The sequence below is a fragment of the Hippopotamus amphibius genome, chromosome 6 (genome assembly GCF_030028045.1).
Source record: "Hippopotamus amphibius kiboko isolate mHipAmp2 chromosome 6, mHipAmp2.hap2, whole genome shotgun sequence".
Taxonomy (NCBI): domain Eukaryota; kingdom Metazoa; phylum Chordata; class Mammalia; order Artiodactyla; family Hippopotamidae; genus Hippopotamus; species Hippopotamus amphibius.
Window position 1 is genome coordinate 114,479,724 of NC_080191.1, and position 18,993 is coordinate 114,498,716.

At 36.0% G+C, this 18,993-nt stretch overlaps 1 protein-coding gene across 2 annotated transcripts in view; it reads right to left on the reverse strand.

Annotated features, from left to right (window-relative positions):
* TOPBP1 (DNA topoisomerase II binding protein 1) overlaps positions 1 to 18,993 on the reverse strand; it is a 58,860-nt gene that overhangs the window by 9,853 nt on the left and 30,014 nt on the right. For both annotated transcript variants that reach the window (XM_057738056.1, XM_057738055.1), the window contains 10 exons: positions 18,706 to 18,992; positions 12,035 to 12,208; positions 11,833 to 11,942; positions 7,115 to 7,238; positions 6,382 to 6,528; positions 6,163 to 6,265; positions 4,671 to 4,863; positions 2,785 to 3,005; positions 1,753 to 1,919; positions 1,401 to 1,512 (listed from right to left, as the gene is read on the reverse strand). In XM_057738056.1, the coding sequence (XP_057594039.1) occupies positions 1,401 to 1,512; positions 1,753 to 1,919; positions 2,785 to 3,005; positions 4,671 to 4,863; positions 6,163 to 6,265; positions 6,382 to 6,528; positions 7,115 to 7,238; positions 11,833 to 11,942; positions 12,035 to 12,208; positions 18,706 to 18,992 (1,638 nt within the window). The remainder of the gene's footprint in view (positions 1 to 1,400; positions 1,513 to 1,752; positions 1,920 to 2,784; positions 3,006 to 4,670; positions 4,864 to 6,162; positions 6,266 to 6,381; positions 6,529 to 7,114; positions 7,239 to 11,832; positions 11,943 to 12,034; positions 12,209 to 18,705; position 18,993) is intronic.

Here is an 18,993-nt window from a genome sequence, read left to right on the forward strand (position 1 = left end):
GACACAGGTACAGAATCACAGTGACAAAAGAACAGTAAAGTAAAAATTCCATTATTAATATCAATATCTGATTCTACAAAAGAAATTTATTCTGTGACCCAGACAACCTAACAGACCAATTTATTTATGAACATCAGTTGGCCACAGCTGCTTCATTTATACAATGATGGGTCTCTTTGCATTCTAATATCAAAAGCCCTCTAGTCACAGACTCCCAGTTCAGCACAGTCTGCACTCATCTGCCTCTGCTCTCTGTCCTCTTCTAGACAAGTCTCTACTAGCTGCTAATAATCTTGCCCAGAGTTTACAGAGATGGAACAATCTATAGAAGTCAGACATGTGAAAGTGTTCCATTGGTGAGCTCTAGGTAAAGTTTGGCAATTCTGACTAATCTTAACAATTCTGACTAATCTCCATCTAATTTACTATGTGACTGGGAAACAAAGTGTTCCATGTGAGTAAAGCTTCCAAAAAACTATAGCTTCTCAAGTGTACAATGGTATCTGACAGAAATCTTTAAAGAAAAAAAGCATATATCATAGTTCTCCACATCCTTAAAAGGAGAGCACTAAATGACATTTAATCTTTTCTTGATGATTCAGGGCCACTATTAAAACCAACCATTGTTTCTTAATGTTTTCTCTAGGTCAAGCTGTTAAATTAAGTTGTCTTCCAATAACGTTCTTAACTCTATAGGGCTGCTTTGTCCAATACAGTAGCCACCAGCCACATGTGGCTACTGGACCCCTGAAGTACAGCCAGTCGAAATTGAGATGTGCTATATGTGTAAAATATATCCCAGATTTCAAAGACTTACTAAGAAAATTGGCAAATTATCTCACTGATATTTTATACTAATTACACATTGAATATAATACTTTGTGTATACTAGGCTAAATGAAATATATATTTAAAATTAATTTCACCTGTTTCCTTTTCTCTTTAAAATGTAGCTGCTAAAAAGTTTACCCTTCTAGTATGCTGCTTCCAGAATGGTGTCAGATGGAGAGCCTGACTAGTGGAATAAGAACATCGCATGAAGAGGAGCTCCTGTCTGGACATCACTGTACCTTCAACTTCATAAAAATGTAGTTTTAATTATATTTTAAGTCTATAATTCCATTGATTTTGTCCAAGGTTTCAACAATGAACAAATGCTCAAAGCCCCACAAGATTCTTAATGGTTGGTTTCAGTTTAAATCTTTACATATTTAAATCCTAGATTAGAGCTTTATAAAATCAAAGTTCTACTGCTGACTCAGTGTATGGCCTGAGACAAGTCAGCCATCTTTTTAATCGCAATTTCTACAGCTTACAAATGATATCAATAATTAGCTAAATTTGACTTCCGAATAAGGTTACTATATGGGACATTTTTGACCTAAGTAAAATACTTGTACCTAGTTTTTCAATCAGATGACAATAATCAATACGTTCTTGAGGATTCAGAGATGACAACTGAAATATGTACTGTTTTTTTAAGTCTTCATGAGTCTCCTCTATCGTTATAATCTGGAATGAAAGAGTTTATTTTAGAAAAAATTAACATTAACAAAGTTATCAGGTCTATGGTTCTTTTATAGTGACATTTTACTTAGTCTTCTGAGTTATCAAATACAGAAATAATAATAGAATGCAAAGAAATGCAGTTTTCAACGTTTGACGAACCCTTGATTTTGACATCAATAAATTCTGAATGCAGCATAACAGCAATATCCAAAAGCCTTAACACCATAGTAAGGATAAACAAACCTTTTCTCTAGGGTGTGGAGCCACAGGTGGGTTGGCTAGGGGGAAGGCAATACTGGGGGCTTGAGGCGTAGGGATCAGGTGGCTGTCTTTTATTGGAGTTTCCAGTTCTTCAGAGATCGGGTGTTTTGGGGCTTCAGTCACACATATGTTCTCAGGATCACAGACAGCTGAGGGCAATAAAATGCTGCAGTGTGATGTTATCCAAACACGACTAAGAACAAAGTCTGGGAAATACTCTCATCTGTCTTAGCCAAGGTAAAATTAAACACAAATTCTGGAATGTAAAAAGTACATGCAAAAGAAGTAGCCTATTTCTAGAGCTAATAAATAAATGCAATCAGTTAGCTTTAAAAGGGCAAATGGTTTATCTGTGGGCTTTCTAACCCTTTCTTTAAATACCACATTTTCATCGATAAAATGCAAACCAAAAATGAGAGCAATTCTACACTTGGAGAAAATCAGATGCAGTGATTAATCTATATACCTGGCATAGAGAAATAATCATGTGATGTGAAAGAGAAAGGGGGGGTGGGGTAAAGATGACCAATGATGAGAGATAGGAAACATTTTGTTTCCAAGGAAAAGTCCAAGGAAGAAAAAACTAGGGAATTCAGAAAGAAGCTCATACAACTCCAAAGAACAAATGTAGATATGTGCTGGGTGGAATTTAGAAGACGACAAATGAAGATAAGATGACTGGAAGACGAACCAAGCATTAACTACACAAACGCAAAAAGGACTGGAAAAATGTCTGGGGGAAAAAAATGCCTAACCCTCAATTTTCAAATTTAAGAGTCAAATATAGTTTTCAACTTACTCATAAATTACCTCAATTTATATTTAACAATTATTTTTCTGATTTTTTATTTTATAGTTTAAACCCAAATCTAGGGTTTGGGTTTAAACTTTAAAAACATCTAGTAAGTTTTTTGTTTGCGTGTACAATTCAGAGAATCACGAGGTGCTTATCTTGTTTATTTTCAAGAGGTCAACATGTACTTAATACAAGTAAATAGATTTCTTTCTTGTTACCCTGTTCAGCAATTTCTGAATCATGTAAAGGCTCCTGGAAAGGAGAATCCTCCAATTTTTTAACGTCAATCTGAAGCTCAGAGTATTGTGTGGGACAACTAGGCCACTGCAAATTGCTGGCAAGTCTTGCTCTCTCCTCCCTGGCTGTAGGATCATCCCAAATGATCTGTTCATTTTGGGAGGGCTCTGTGTTGACATCAGGTACTGTTTGACGAGACTGCCTAAGGAATAAAAGTCACAATTTTAATAACCATAAAATCCACACTCATAAATTCTGTAAATTAGACTGTAAATTGGTGGTTCACCTTTCTATGTCCACCATCTAGCACATGGTAAGCACTTAAAAATACTTATTGGATAAGTGAACTTTTTAATTTTTAAAATGTTTCTTCCAGAAACTTACTGTTTTACCTAGAAAATGAAACATATTTTGACTGAATGTCCATATATTTAAAACTTCAAAGGAAAAGTTTACTCTCGTTTGAAATTTTAAAAAATTCTAAAATGATTGCTGCTTTTAAAAAAGTGACTTCTGGGACTTCCTAGGTGGCGCAGTGGTTAAGAATCCGCCTGCCAATGCTGGGGACACAGGTTCGATCCCTGCTCCAGGAAGATCCCACCTGCCGCGGAGCAACTAAGCCCATGAGCCACAACTATTGAGCCTGTGTGCTGCAACTACTGAATCCTGTGTGCCTAGAGCCCATGCTCTGCAACAAGAGAAGCCACCAAAATTAGGAGCCCATGCAGCACAATGAATCGTAGCCCCTGCTCTCCACAACTACAGATAGCCTGTGTGCAGCAATGAAGGCCAAACGCAGCCTATAAATAAGTAATTTTTTTTAAAAAAGGATTTATCTTAATTACATAGGCTTAGCGTAAAATGGTAATGTTTAGAAACCTGGTTACTTTGCTAGTACGGGAAATGTACTATCTATAGGCTGTCTTAAAAAAAGGTCCTTTTGGCTACTGGGAACCAAACCTCCCAGAGTCTAAGGTAGACCAGCCTTACAGTGAACTAGGGTGAAGCATGTTTTATGGTATAACTGTAACAATTCCACTGGAAAGTAAATAGAATTCCAATATCTTCCTTCAATGTATATACTGAATATTTCAATGTATATATACATATACACGGACTCTTGGTAAAAATAATTTGCCAAAGCTGATGGTACTCCCAAAGCATTCAGTTACCTCAAATACAAGGAAGATGGCCCTTTATTCTCAATGGCTATTTATTTACTCTGACTTTGGCACAAGATTTAGGCTCTCTAAAATAATAAAACACGATGATCTGAAATCTATTAAACAAAAAAACATTTTTGCTCAGTACTCAAATAAACAGCCTCATGAAATATACAGTTAATGTAGATAAATGCATAGTTCAATTAATCAATTCAAGATATAAGTATCATAATTCATCACACAATTAGAGATTTTTCTATCAAGGAAAGAATGAACTTATTCCACTGAACTTAAGTCACGTCACACTAAGATCTGTAATCACCTTCCCTAGAAGACAGATTTATAAATACAAAATGCATGTAGTTCCAATAAGAAATAAGTGCTTAAATATATATACATGCACTTACTGTTTAATAACAATATTATTTAATTCTAATACTAAGAACAGAAAGGACTGTCCATTGAATCCATTTCTAACAAGGCAAACTGGATCTTAAAATCATTTCTTTCTCAGGGGAGGTAATAAAATGTATTAATCACGCCTCACTGGAAGCAGCTGCTTGGTATGGAATAAACAAACCTCTGCTTCCTGTCCCCAAGTAAGGATTCCAGAACTGCTTGGAAGAAGAGAAAGGAGGAGGAAAGTTAGGAGGGAAGGGAGGAAAGAAAGAAAAGCTATTCTGCCATCAGTGACAGGTACGGACCTCAGTGCCTCTAAGACTCTACTTCGTCCGCTGCGGGCAGAGCGAGCGCTGTCAGGGGTTGAAGAGGCACTGTTACAACCACTTCTTGAAAGGGAAGTCCGCTGCCCCTGGGGTTTCACTATTGAAGTTGCAGACATTATCTCCTGCAGCTGCTTTTGAAAGGTCTCTCTCATCTCCAAGGTCTGTGTCAGAGCTTGAAACAAACACAGATGCATCAATCAAGATAAGTTTCTCCTTTCTATCACACCCTATTCACCTTAACTATCTTGTCTAGATTTGGTTGAACATAAATTTATTAACTTGACATTTACTGAATACTTACTATAGGCTATAGTAATGTACTAAGACTATGAATGCTGCAGAACATAAAGGCAGCTCTTACTACGAGGACTGCCTAGGAAATAACCAGGAAACCCTTCGCAGACACGGTGTGAAGACCCACAGTTGTCATCCTTTTGTAGAGCTCCCTGCCTGCTTCTGACCCTCTCAGGTTCTGTACTACACCCTGAGGTACATTACAGTCATTTATGATTTTCCCCTATGGTCTTCGAAAACACAGACCACAACATATTTCTCTTTGGTTTCCTTGTAGACTAAACATTGAAGTAGGTACTAAATAAACATCTGTGGAATGAACAGAATGGGACTAACTAAACAGGTAAATCATAGATAGGGAAAGCTCTGGTAGGGTGAGTAAGGAAAACAGAAAATATTAATCCATTAAAAAGAGGACACCTATAGATATAACGCTATTCATTCTTTGTAATAGTAAGAAATGAGAAACACCCCACATTCCCATCAACAAGGAACTGACTAAAGAAAGTGAGCCATTCATACTGTGAATACTATACAGTTGCCAACAAAGGGAAAAAGACTGAAGAAGCTCCTTATGTACTAATATGGACACTCCACAAGTTGAGCTGTTAAATAAAAGGATCAAGATCAAAGTATAAAACAGGATATATAGTAGTTCAATATTTATGTATTTTTTTCAAAGTGGGGAAGGAGAAAACATATGTTCATGATTGTAGGCATAAAACAGCTCTAGCAGCCGTAAGAAAACAACATCAAAGGGTGGGAGAAACTCCTTACACTGCCTTCTGTACCTTTAAAACCATGTGAATTTATGTTACAATATATTGTGCATATAAGAAAACTTTTGGAAAGTCATGAAAAAAACTGAGTCACAAGACAAATTTTTTTAAAAAATTACCAACTCCACCTATCTTTAATAGGATAGGGCTATATCATCCTAACTCTGTAAAATACCCAGTTCCACACATTTCACAGGTTTCACACTTAAATCACTTAAAGTTTTGCTAACTATTACTTAATGACTGGCATAGAACCTCAATTCAATCCTCAAATATATGCTTTACTTGTTTTTAGCAACATAGAAAAAAACTTTATTTGTCCATCTGATGCAAAGGAAGCATTCCATATTAAAGATACATATTAATCATTTTTTTGTTTATAATTTAAAATATTTTACCTCCTTTAGAGTCATTCCTTCCATTTCCATTTGATGTTGCTGATTCTTTATTATTGGTGGTCATATTGTCCATATCATTTTCTTCTATGGGCAAATGATCTGGCTATTGAAGGAGAAAAATTACAATTTCTTAAACCAAGTCCAGTGTAAGGTTTCACAGCAATATATAACTGTACATTCAGCTTACAGAGGGGTGCATACACCATCCACATCATTTACCTCATCATCCTTCATGGTCGAGTCAGCTGAGAGTAGTCGGTTATTACAAAGTTTGCCATCTTGCACTGCACTGATATTCAAGCTCATTTTGGGATTATAAGTATGTGGATAAAGAGATTCAGGAAGATGTTTATACTCCTGGGCACACTGCAATATAATGGTGTGCTTTAAAACAGGACTGAAAAAAAATCTTAGCAAGTAAATGATAAGTAGGATAAAGACGGTCAATACATTATGTTCTAAGATTGCAAGAGTTCACAAAATTAGTTTTGAAAAGTAGCTGACACTTAAAAAATTCCATCAAATGACAAATTGTCCTCACTTTTTAATGCCATGTCCACTAAAGTATGAAATCTAATTCTATGTCTATGCTTTTGCCAAGGTATCAATCACATTCCAGGGAACACCCAGAGAGAAAAGCAAAGAGGACAGGAAAGAAAGAGTTCTAAGTGGTATTGGCATGCTAAATTAATTCTCCTTTAATTATTTTAAAATTTTCTTTCATATTTTTAATTAGTAAAAAGAATCAGAGAATCTGAAAGCGTACCCATTAAAGACTCGTTAAGCATTTAAGGATTAAAGATTTTAGTTTTCGGACGCCAAAGAAATGAAATATATAATTAACTAAGGTTACTGAACTTGTTTACATACAGAGAAATGGGTTTGTGCCTTGAAATATTGTTTATATACAATTTCAATTAACAGGGAGGGGAGGGAAAAAAGTATGGCTTACTTCTAAAAGCCAGTGCTCTGAAACAATGTGTACTCCTCTTTCTTTCACAGATTTATACTCCCGATTAGTGTCATTTGGTCGCCCCTGATAAATGAAATGAGTCACTGTTTCATCAAAACTCCACCTGGAAAAACCAAACACACAAAAAGATGAATACCCAAGAGAAATAACTACATTCATTTAAGATGATCATTACTCTCTATAAACAGAATACCTTCACAAAACTTTCAAGAACCAGAGTAAGCAAAAACATTCAATGACAGGCTCCACTTTCATTGTCTAATTTTATATGTATATCTCTAGGTATATAAATGCAGAGAGATATTTAGAAGGATATTCTTTAAAATATTACTTTCTTTTGTATACTTTCCTGAATTTTCAATTTTCTCTTCTATATCATCATTTAATAAATGTGATATAACAATAAAAGTATTTTCCAGTTAATGAAATGGCAAAGCGTCCAATCTCTCCTCTAGCTGTTGGCAGTCACTATTCACTGTACACTTGCTCTGCACCCCATAATAGACTGTGTATTCTACATAGCTTTATTTCATCCATTCCTCACAACAGTCCTAAAACACTGTATTTTACCCATTTAACTGAAGGACATGATTAAAGTAATTTGTGCAAGGATATTCAGTGAATAAGAGGTAGAAGCTCTTAGCTATTACGTTGTGCACCTGATTTCTTCCCATTTACTATATTCTTGACCTACGAAAATAATCTAAAAAAAGTAAAATATGTCATCCTTCAAAAGATCAAGTAAAAACCAAGGAGGAGGGGCTTCCTAGGTGGCGCAGTGGTTAAGAATCCACCTGCCAATGCAGGGGACACGGGTTCGAGCCCCGCTCCAGGAAGATCCCACATGTCACGGAGCAACTAAGCCCATGCACCACAACTATTGAGCCTGCGCTTTAGAGCCCGTGAGCCACAACTATTGAGCACATGTGCCGCAACTAAAGAAGCCCATGAGCCTAGAGCCCATGCTCCACAACAAGAGAAGCCACGGCAATGAGGAGCCCGCACACCACAACGAAGAGTAGCCCCCGCTCACCGCAACTAAAGAAAGCCCGCGCACAGCAATGAAGACCCAACACAGCCAATAAATAAATAAATTTATAAAAATAATTTTTTAAAAAAAAGGAGGAAATAAAATAACTGTAAAATGTAATCACCAAAATAAACAGAGGTTTCTCTTTATGGACACTTAACACACTTCCCATTTCCTAAATAAGAAATATCTCTGAACTTTTTTTTTTTTTGGCCATGCCGTGCAGCTTGTGGGATGTCTGTTCCCCGACCAGAGATTGAATCCAGGCCATGGCAGTGAAAGCTCAGAATCCTAACCACTAGGCCACCAGGGAACTCCCATTTCTGAACTTCTTAAATAGCCAAGTTAAACAAATTAGGAAGGGATATTACCTCCTAAATTATACTACAAACATTCTATTTCCCACTGTCCATATATCCTTAAAAATAATAGTGGAAACCCCCTGGCTAATTTAATTGTCTTTCTAATAATTGTTTTGATTTCTGCTGTGAGGTAAAACAGTAAAACTTAAATAAATGATCAAGATAATTCAGAAAAATAGAGGAATATTTTTTGTCTGAATCATCTTGGTTTACTACTACTCAACCCACTGTGATAACACAAAAACTCTGCCTTTGAGTCCTTAGATTCTTCAAGAACAGACTATCAATTGCTGTAGACAGTAGATGTAGACAGATCAGGAGTTGGCAATTTTTTTCTTTCTACTTTCTTTCTTTCTTTTTTTTTTGCTGCACTGTGAGGCATGCAGGATCTTAGTTCCCTGACTAGGGATCAAACCCATGCCCCCTGCAGTGGAGGCACAGAGTCTTAACCACTGGAACACCTAGGAATTCCCTGGCAAATTTTTTCTTAAAAGGTCAGATGATATTTTAGGCTTTGCAGGGCAATCTCTTTACAACTACTCAACTCTTGCTTTGTATGAAAGCAGCGACAGATAATATGTAAACAAATAGGTATCGCTGTGTTCCAATAAAACTTTACTTATAAAAAAGAGATGGCTGACCTGCCCAATCCTTGGTCTAGATCAGTGCTTTGAGCAAGACTGTCGAAATTCACATAGGTTAAAAAATGTTATAAAGATAATTAAATGAATCTAGAACCTGTTTTACATACAAAGACAGTTTATATGTTTTGCAGTTTTAACACACACTAATACACCAGACACGCAACTACTGAGTAATTGACAGAAGACTGTACTTTGCTTACCTTGAAACTTTGCTAAATGTGAACAACTCTTGGTAAAGTCATATTACCAACAGAAATCCTGCTCATGGTATCTGAATCTCCATACCTGTTTCAGCCTCATAGCTGTAGCATTTGAAGTGCTCTTACATATGTATGCAAAAACATAAATACTCCATTTCCCTTTCGTGTTATTAGGCACAGGCATTTACGTACTAAACATATATCCTATTATTGTGTACCTTCTACTGATCCTTTTTTAAATTATAAAAGTAGGTAAGTAATATTTACAAAATTCATTTTAGTAGAAGGAATGTTGTATAAATATTTGTAATAAAAAGCCACTGCTGCATCTGATGTGTTGGGAAGATCTGGTCTAGATGTTTAACTGAAGGGATGTTCCAGCTTATGGAAGGGAACATCTTGGACATCTTTACTTGAGAACTGATTATCCTATGAACACATACATATTGTAACCTCTACATATTACGAGCTCTTCCTTCTCATTCATTACCAAGTCTGAGAAATCCACTTGAGGAACACATTTAATGCAAACTTTAAATTAATGCAATCGACCAGTTAAATCCTATTTAGGAATTGCAGCAATAGATTTTAGTTTTTATACTGAGAGAACTGGCATTTTACTTATTTAGGCCGCATGGCATGGCTTGCGTGATCTTAGTTTCCCGACCAAGGATCAAAGCCAGGCCCCCAGCGGTGGAAGCACAGAGTCTTAACCACTGGCCTACTAGGGAATTCCCAAGACTGGCATTTTAAGTCTTATAAAAACACAAGTCCTATATGTTCCTTTCAAATCTTACCTCAAGCACACATCCAAGGAAGCATTCAATTTTGACAAATATGTATACTCTCATAGAACTATTGTGAGAATGAAATGAGATAATAATTGCCTCATACTAAGCACTCAGCAACCAGTAATAGGTAATATAAATATAATAGCAGTTATATAATAATAGATAATTATATAATATATAATCACATAATAGTAGATAATTATTATAGAGTGATATATCTATAAAATAGACAATACAAATAATAGTTATAAGTAAGAAAGCTTCACTCTTCTCCAAGAGATGAATTAAACATTAAGGTGCTTATAACTATCACAGATACATTTTATTTTTACATTCTCCTGATCTCATTTCTTTGTAAAAAAAAAAAAAGATAACTGAAATGACTTCCCAAAGGGAAAGATAAAGCTAATCATATTCCTCAAACTGTTTCTTACATGTAAAATCAATCCATGATGCTGTCTATGAATGGCTGAAAACAAGTGATCCAGAAAGCGAGCACCACAGACAATGGAGGACTGGCTGGAAAAGGCGAGGATCTCTCAGTCCCCGATACTAATGCCATCTGTGCTACAGACCTGTCTCTAGTTTGTCTGTCAGGTTGAAAGTGGATCTGATAATCTAAGCCTCCAAAGTAGTAAAAATGACAGAAATTAAAACATCCTCAAAAAGACCATTTTAATTCAGGAGTGCTGCAGTACCTGGTACTACTTACAGAAAGGCTCTAATTTGAAAATCACTAAGAAACCTGGTTAATCTCAGACCTAAATTATAAACTCCTTTAAGACAAGGATTTTTTTTTTTTTTTTTTTTTTTTTTAGATTATACTCATTCATGGATCCCAAGTTTTTATTTTCTTTTTTTTTTAATTTTTATTTATTTATTTTTTGGGCTGCATTGGGTCTTCACTGCTGAGTGCAGGCTTTCTCTAGTTAAGGCAAGCAGGGGCTACTCTGTTGCAGTACGCAGGCTTCTCATTGTGGTGGCTTCTCTTGTTGTGAAGCACAGGCTCTAGACGTGCAGGCTTCAGAAGTTGCAGCACGTGGGCTCAGTAGTTGTGGCACACAGGCCTTGGAGCACATGGACTTCAGTAGTTGTGGCGTATGGGCTTAGTTACTCTGCGGCATGTGGGATCTTCCCGGACCAGGGATTAAACCCATGTCCCCTGCATTAGCAGGCAGATTCTTAACCACTTAGCGACCAGGGAAGTTCCCATCCCAAGTTTTTAGAGTAGTGAGTGTCACAAAATAAGTTCTCATATTTTTGTTAAACATGCCCTAAAAACAAACTTTTAAGAGTGAATTGATATGGGAAAGGGTATTTTAAAAGGATGTGGTAAATTAAAAATCAAATGGAGAATTTATTGAGTTCTTGATATATTTCAGACGCTATTTGAAATGCGTTACATTCATTAATTTATAGAGAAACACATATTACAGAGCCATATAGATTAAATAAAACAATGTACTTAAGGAGCTTAGCACAAGTCTTGTGTTCAATATACGGTAATAATCATCACTATTCTTAAAAAAAATCAATTGGAGAGATTTGGTAGATAATGTGACAAACTAAAAGGCAAAAAAATAATGTTTTTTGTAGATACTCACAACAGTTTTAGGTTTCCCTATAAATTTAGGCCATATTACCACCAAAGAGAAAGATGTCCCAACTACCTGTAGTCTGCGCCTAGAGAAGCTGCAATCCCATTTAGTTCACTCTGCTTCTTACTGAGCTTTTTACTAACACATACCACTACCTTGTGAAGTGGCTTTGGAGCTTCTTCCTGCCCACGGAAAATAAAAGAAACAGGTCAACCATTATTGTTTTGAATTTTTTTTATCTAAAACGTCCTTTTAATGAGAGATCTAATTCTACCTTTTCTGACTGGGCATCCTTCAGTTGAGGGCTGGCAGAAAGAGCGACAGCATTTCGAGAGCTATTTGCCAAAGCAAGTTTCAAGTTTCTGACAATGACTTCTGAAAGTGGTGTACTCAGTTTCCTTTTCTGCTGGCTGGGACCTCCTGGAGTTTTCAAGGCTGCAAGTGCATCCTGTATGTATGGAGTGGGAGAGGGAGAAAGGAAGAGAGAAAAAGGAAGAGAAAAGGAGAGAGAAAGAAAGAAGAAGGGAGAGAAAGGAAGAGGTAAACAGAATAAGGAAAGAGGAGGAAAAAAAGAGGTAAAAAGAGAAGGGGGAATAATTCTCCATATTAATTGGATTATAGCTTTAACCTCCTCCAGCTTTCCTCCAAACAACAATAAAAACAATGAACTATTATCTATTATGAAGAAAAACAATTTCATACTGTCCAGCAAATTGGTTCAAAGACTAACAAGCTTACATTTTCAGCAGCACTTACCACATTTGTCTGATCTCAGAGTTGAAGTTGGTTAAAATTAATGATACCAAAACCCAAAGTAAAGAAACAAAAACAGAGAAGGAAATAAGTAAGCAAGGATGGATATAAACAAGACATGAACTATAAGGAAAGCTGAAAAGTTAGACTGAGCTGAGAATTGTGAAAATCTTCAAAGGTCCAAAATATATTCCTATTCCCAAGCCACCCACAACTCCCTTGTGAGCAGAGGCCACTGCTGTTCCAGGGCTTGTGCCCATTCTCTTTCCCATCTGCATAGTATTCCATGTACACAGCAGAAGGTATTTAACCAGTGCTCAACTGATTAATATTTATTTTTTATTGTTTTACTTATTTATTTATTTTGGTTGCGCTGGGTCTTCACTGCTGCATGCGGGATCTTTTAGTTTCAGCATGCATGCAGGATCTAGTTCCCCAACCAGGGATCGAACCTGGGCCCCCTGTATTGGAAGCGCAGAGTCTTACCCACTGGACCACCAAGGAAATCCCTCAACTGATGAATATTTAGATTAACAATCTTTTGCCAGTATAACAATGCAAGTGAATAACCTTGTACACACATATGTTGCACATGCAAGAGAAAAGGGAATCATTTAAGCAAAATGTACGCACCAACACTGACCCTGTCATGAGCAAAGCATTAGTGTTTCCCAACACACTTGACAGCATAGTGGGTAATCAGAGTTTTCTTTTTTACCAATCTGATGGGTTAAAAAATATACCTTCATGCTTTAATTTTCCATCCTCTTACAATGAATGAGGTTAACATCTTCATGTATGTATAATATTTCTATTTAATTTTTTGTGACAGATATCTCTTCCTATCCTTTGCTTATTTTCCCATTAGGTTATTAGTCTTTTTAAAACATTCAGTTGCATAAATATATCTGTATATATTTTTATGCACATACATACCCACTCTGATATACATATATTTGTTCCCAATTTGTCATTTGTCAAATGTTTGCCATGGAGAATTTTTTTTTTTAAACAAATACTTTTATTGCACATTTATGAAATCTGCATAGCTGAACACAGAGAATTTTTTAATGCTGTCAAATTCATATGAATCTTTTATTTCTTTTGGTATTATGCTATAGTTAGAAAGGCCTTCCTCACAATGCAATTTTTTAAAAACAAACTCACTCTTTCATGGCCTGTTCTAGTACTTTTATGCCTTCATTTCTTGTACTTAAATAATCTGATCCTCTGAAATTCATTCTGGTGTAAGGTTTGAGGCTTTATCACACCTGTTTTCTCAGATGGCTACCCAGTCATCTGATTTGAATGTCCCCTTAATCGTATAATGCATTCTTCTATCTATGGGTGTAATCTTCTGCACTGATTTGATTATTCATGTGACAATAACATGCTGCTTCAATTAGTGCAGCTTTATAAGATGTTTAATAATTAGTAGGGCTAGTGCCTTCCCTTAATTATTCTTTTCAGAATTTTTATACTATTTCTGCTTACTTTTTAAATAGGATCTATATTACCTTTTCAGATCTTTATGATGTTTAATCTTTTTTCGAGAACATGGTAAGGCTTTCTATTTGCTAAAGTTTTTGTTTGTTTGTTTGTTTTTAATTTCTCGGAAAGATTTAAAAGGATTCTTCATATACAAAAGAAATCAGAGCTTCCACACCACATCTACTCACCTTCTGCACCTGTGCCATGAACACTGCTTCCCTTCTGGTACTTCCCCAACTTAAACATTAGATCCCAACCCCTCTCCCTAACTCTCCCCTCTCATCTGCACCATCGATTGGATCTCTACTGGATCTATCACACTGGCATACAGTTACTTCTTCCATGTTAAAAACAAAACAACCTTCTTTTGATCATATTTTGCCGCATTTCCTGATTCCCCTTTAGAGTAAGACTCCTCAAATGTATGGTTTATAGTCAATGTCCCGAACTCTTCCCACATTCCCGTATGAACCCACTGGCTTCCACCCCTACAATGTTACCATAACCCTTATTGTTAAGATCACCAGCGACCTCCACAATGCCAAATCCTGTGGTCAACTTCTTGTTCTCACCTTTGTTGATCTTTCAGCAGCATGCGACAGAGTTAACCACTACTTCCTCAATACTTCTTACTTGGCCTTTAAGACACTCTCTAGGCTTTCTTTATTTTCTTTTCCCTTTCTTTTCCCTAGGAAAGGAGAGGTGGCTCTTCTCAATCTCCTTTGCTGTTTCCTTCCCTAAACATGAGCCCCTACAGGTGTTCCCTGGACCTTTTCTCTTTTCTTCTCCTGCTCTCTTGGCATCTCTTCTAATATGGCTTTAAATATTACCTACAAACTCTGATCTCCAAATTTCTTTCTCTAGCCCAGACCATTCACCATTTCTCAAACGTCAGGCTTTATGTGTAACTGCCTATTTGACAAAAGTACGGATGTCTCACAGGCATCTCAAATTTCATGTGTCCAAAACATGAACTCTTGATCTTCAGGCTCCAATCCCAAAGCATTCTATTCAACTCAGTTGATTGGCAGCTCCATTTTCCTAATCTCAGACCAAAAATTCGAATAAGCCAAATTCTAAACATTTAAAAACTCACCAGGTATTAGGGAAAAGGGATTGAGAATGATCAATATCCAGACATATCCTCATAAAACTGTTAGACTTTAAAGATAGAAGAAAAACCCACATGACTTCAGGCAAAAAAGATGAAATACAAAGACAACATGATTAGATTGGCATCACAATTTTCAAAAACAATACACACAAAAGCAAGGTAGCAACGGAGCAGCATTTTCAGGAAACTCAAGGGGAAAAAAAAAAAGCAAACCAAGAATAGTACATCCAAACAATCTGTTGAAGAATCAAGGCCTTAGCAAAAGTTTTAAATGCGCAGAACTTCATTCCTCCCAAAAGATGACAGGGAAGCTTCACAAAGGACAGATGGTGAGTATTTCATATATTTAAATGCAGAGTTAAGATTAAAACAAGGGTGAGGTCCATGGGTTGAAGAATATATAAACATTTTATTTTCTGACAAAACAGACAAATGTAATTAAAAAAGTGGAAGAGAGAAAAGGTGGAAACAGGATAAGATCACTAGCTGCAAGAGAAACAGTAAGAAGGGGATCTAGAAATAATTTAAAACTGACATATAAAAGGTTAAGAAGGGGGATTAAGAACACTATAACAAAACCATGAGAATAAAACAAACTTTCCTAAATACCAGAAGAAAAAAAAAAGACCCAAAGAGGACACAAGTGAAGAAACATAATAAACATATATGACATAATCACAAAGCAATTATAAGAATACATAACAGAACTGAGACCAGATACAAGTCATATTAAATGTGAATGGGCTTAACTTGCCTAATTGAAAGATTTCCAAAATGGCTCAAAAAGCAAACCCAACTCTATGCTGTATCCAGGAGACCCACTTAAATTACAGCTATCCAAGAAGGCTAAAAATGAAGGAATGCACAGATTTATAAGGGAAATGAAAACAGTAAGAGAGTAGTGATTGAAATCCTGATACCAAAGTACACTTCAAGCCAAAAAGCACTGAACAAGACAAAGGACACATCCCTACTTATATAACAGTTATGAATATCTATGCACTAAGTAACATAGCAATTATCTATTTAAAACAAAAACCATATCAGATGTAAGGAGAAATAAAAACACACTAATATTAGGAAACTTGAAAATACCACTCAGTATAAAAGGAGTTAAATGAACAAAAAATAGGAAAGGATATAAAAGATCTAAACAATATAATTAATAAGTCAGATCTTTTATCTATAGAGAGAAAACCCTGGTAGAGAATATATCTTCTTACCAAAGAATCTCCTCAAAAATCAAGGAATGTTTTAAAAAACTGATCATATATCAGGGTACAAAGAAAAGATTAGTAAGTTCTGTGAAGTAGAAATATTACAAACAACAGCGATCACAATGCAATAAAACTAGAAATTAAAAACAAAACAAGCAAAATCCTTCCATCTGGAAATTAATGAAAACTCTACATATCTGAGTAAAAGGTATATGAGTATTCCTTATACTATTTTTATTTTGCCACTTTTTGTAATTTAGAAATTATTTCCAAGTATAATATTTAAAAAAAAACCCCAACTTATAATAAAGTACACTTTAAAAGGCTGGGGAAACTGGATGCTCAATACACTCGTGGTGGGAGTATAAACTGGTATAACCATTTGAACAGCTTGTCAGTCTATACTGAAGGTGAAAGATGACACAGCAATTTCAATTCTAGGTATATACCAAAAAAGCAAAGCATGTACACATATTCCAAGAGACACGCACAAGAATGTTCACAGCTGCGCTATTTGTAAGAGCAAAAAACTAGTATCCACCTAAATGTCCATCAACAGTAGACTGGATATGTAGATTGTGGTATATTATAACACAGCAATAAAATCCATGAATTACAGTTAGAGGTAGCAACATGGACAAATCTTCTAAACAAAGGTTGAACAAAAATAGACTCAAAAGAACACATGTTAAGATCCCAACTATTTAAAAGTGAAAGACAAGCATAACAAAGCTAAGGTTAGAAGTCAGGAGTACTACCTTGGGGAGCAAGGAGGAAGCAGTGATGGGAAGGGGGCACATGAGGGAGATTCTACAGCATTGGCAATGATCTCTTTCTGAACATGTATTGTGGCTTCTCAACTGCTAACACGAATGTTTCATTTATCAGTACGTTTGCTGTACTCTTCTGATGTATGTCAATTAAAAATTAAGTTTATATAAGGGGTGCTTTTTATTGTGAGGCCTAATATATGTTCAATTTTGTGTCCCATATGGAATCATGGGCCCTTCTGTTTTCAGAGAAAAAATTCAATATACCATATTACATCAATGTGAAGAAGAACCACTGATTGTAAGATGAAGTACTATTTTATATATCACAAAAGAGAGAGAGACACACACACAGAGACTGCTAAATACACTACAACTAATCGATGAAACCTTTAAATGTGTTATGTACCTTCACTGAGATTGGTTTTAGAACCATAATCCTTTCACTGCAAGGTAGAAGAATGGTCTCAATGACTAGAAACATTTCTACTATCTTCTCGCCTCCTGATATTATTTCATTTACTATTCAAAGAGTCTATGAGCTTTGAGACCTTAGAAATCATCTAGATAGGCTCCATGATTCTACAGATGGGGATAACTAAACTCAAGGAGTTTGACTTAAAAGCCTGCAAGAGGCAAAGCAGAGGCCTGACTCTGGATCTTGCAGTCCCCAAACCAGTGGTTTTCCTCTACTTCTTAAGGCATAAGTAACAGTGTTAATCATAGTACAAAATGTTACTTCAGAAGAAATTTGATGAGATTTAGCTTGGAGAAAACTGTCCTATGTATCAGTTTATATTTATTTTCTGAAGATGAACAATTTGTAAACTTCATTTAAGTCTGCTCCAAAACATACTAGTAAAAATTATTAAACTCTGAGTAAAACCTCAATAGATAAACCATATCATGATTTTGCAAAGGTTCATGGATAAGAAATCATGGTCTGAACAGCCATTTGAAAGGCCAAAAACTACTAAAGGATTAGTGAAGAAAACTATCTTTGGGGAATGAAAGGAAACCATCTGAGAAGGTTGAATTAGCCCTTGATTTGTGAATGAATTTCTCAGGAAGGGAGCCATACTCCAGTGCTCAGATCAAAGGAAGATGCACACTTAACTCATCTTTTTAAGCGAAACGATTGAAAAGTAAAGTGATAACAGACATTTTCAGAAAGAGCACTGGGTGTACTCCTAGAATCAAAACATAAGTAGCAATGTGTTTATATTATTTTACAGTTTATGAAATTATCTCATTATACAATTTCACTTGATCCTTATGATAAACCTGAAAGTTTTCAGAGTAAGTGACATTATTCTCTTTGTAAAAAAGAAGGAACTGATGCTCAGATATGTTAAATGACCTGAGTCACAGCGTTCATGACAGATACAGGATTTAAACCCAGATGTCCTGATTTCACACCACATGTATCTCTAGCTGTTACCTCAACCCTGGGTATATATAGGGACTCAATACTATAAATCTATTTGCCAACATTTCTGGAAGTTACTACTACAAACTTCAGAAGTCATGGAGAACTTGGTGCTTTAACTTTATAAACTATAAAACTGTTATCTCCAGGACCATTTTCTATAAGCCTTACCTTCACATCAAAGGAGGGCTTGAAGAGTTTGTCCTTGGACAGAAACTTTGATGGTGTATCCAGGTGTAATGAGGGCTCCTTCTGAAGTGGTGGTCCTGCTGCGGGGGAGACTGAAGCCTGTGCAGAATGCTGTGAGATCACCGCACGGAAAGCTTTGCTCTGAAAGCGGTTCATATCTAAAGGTGTAATGCTTGTTTTTCTGTGAGTTTCCAGGTATGTGACAGGATGCTCTGGAGTATCTGGATTTAGATTCACCCCGTTCGTTGTTTCAGTTTCCAAACTTTGTTC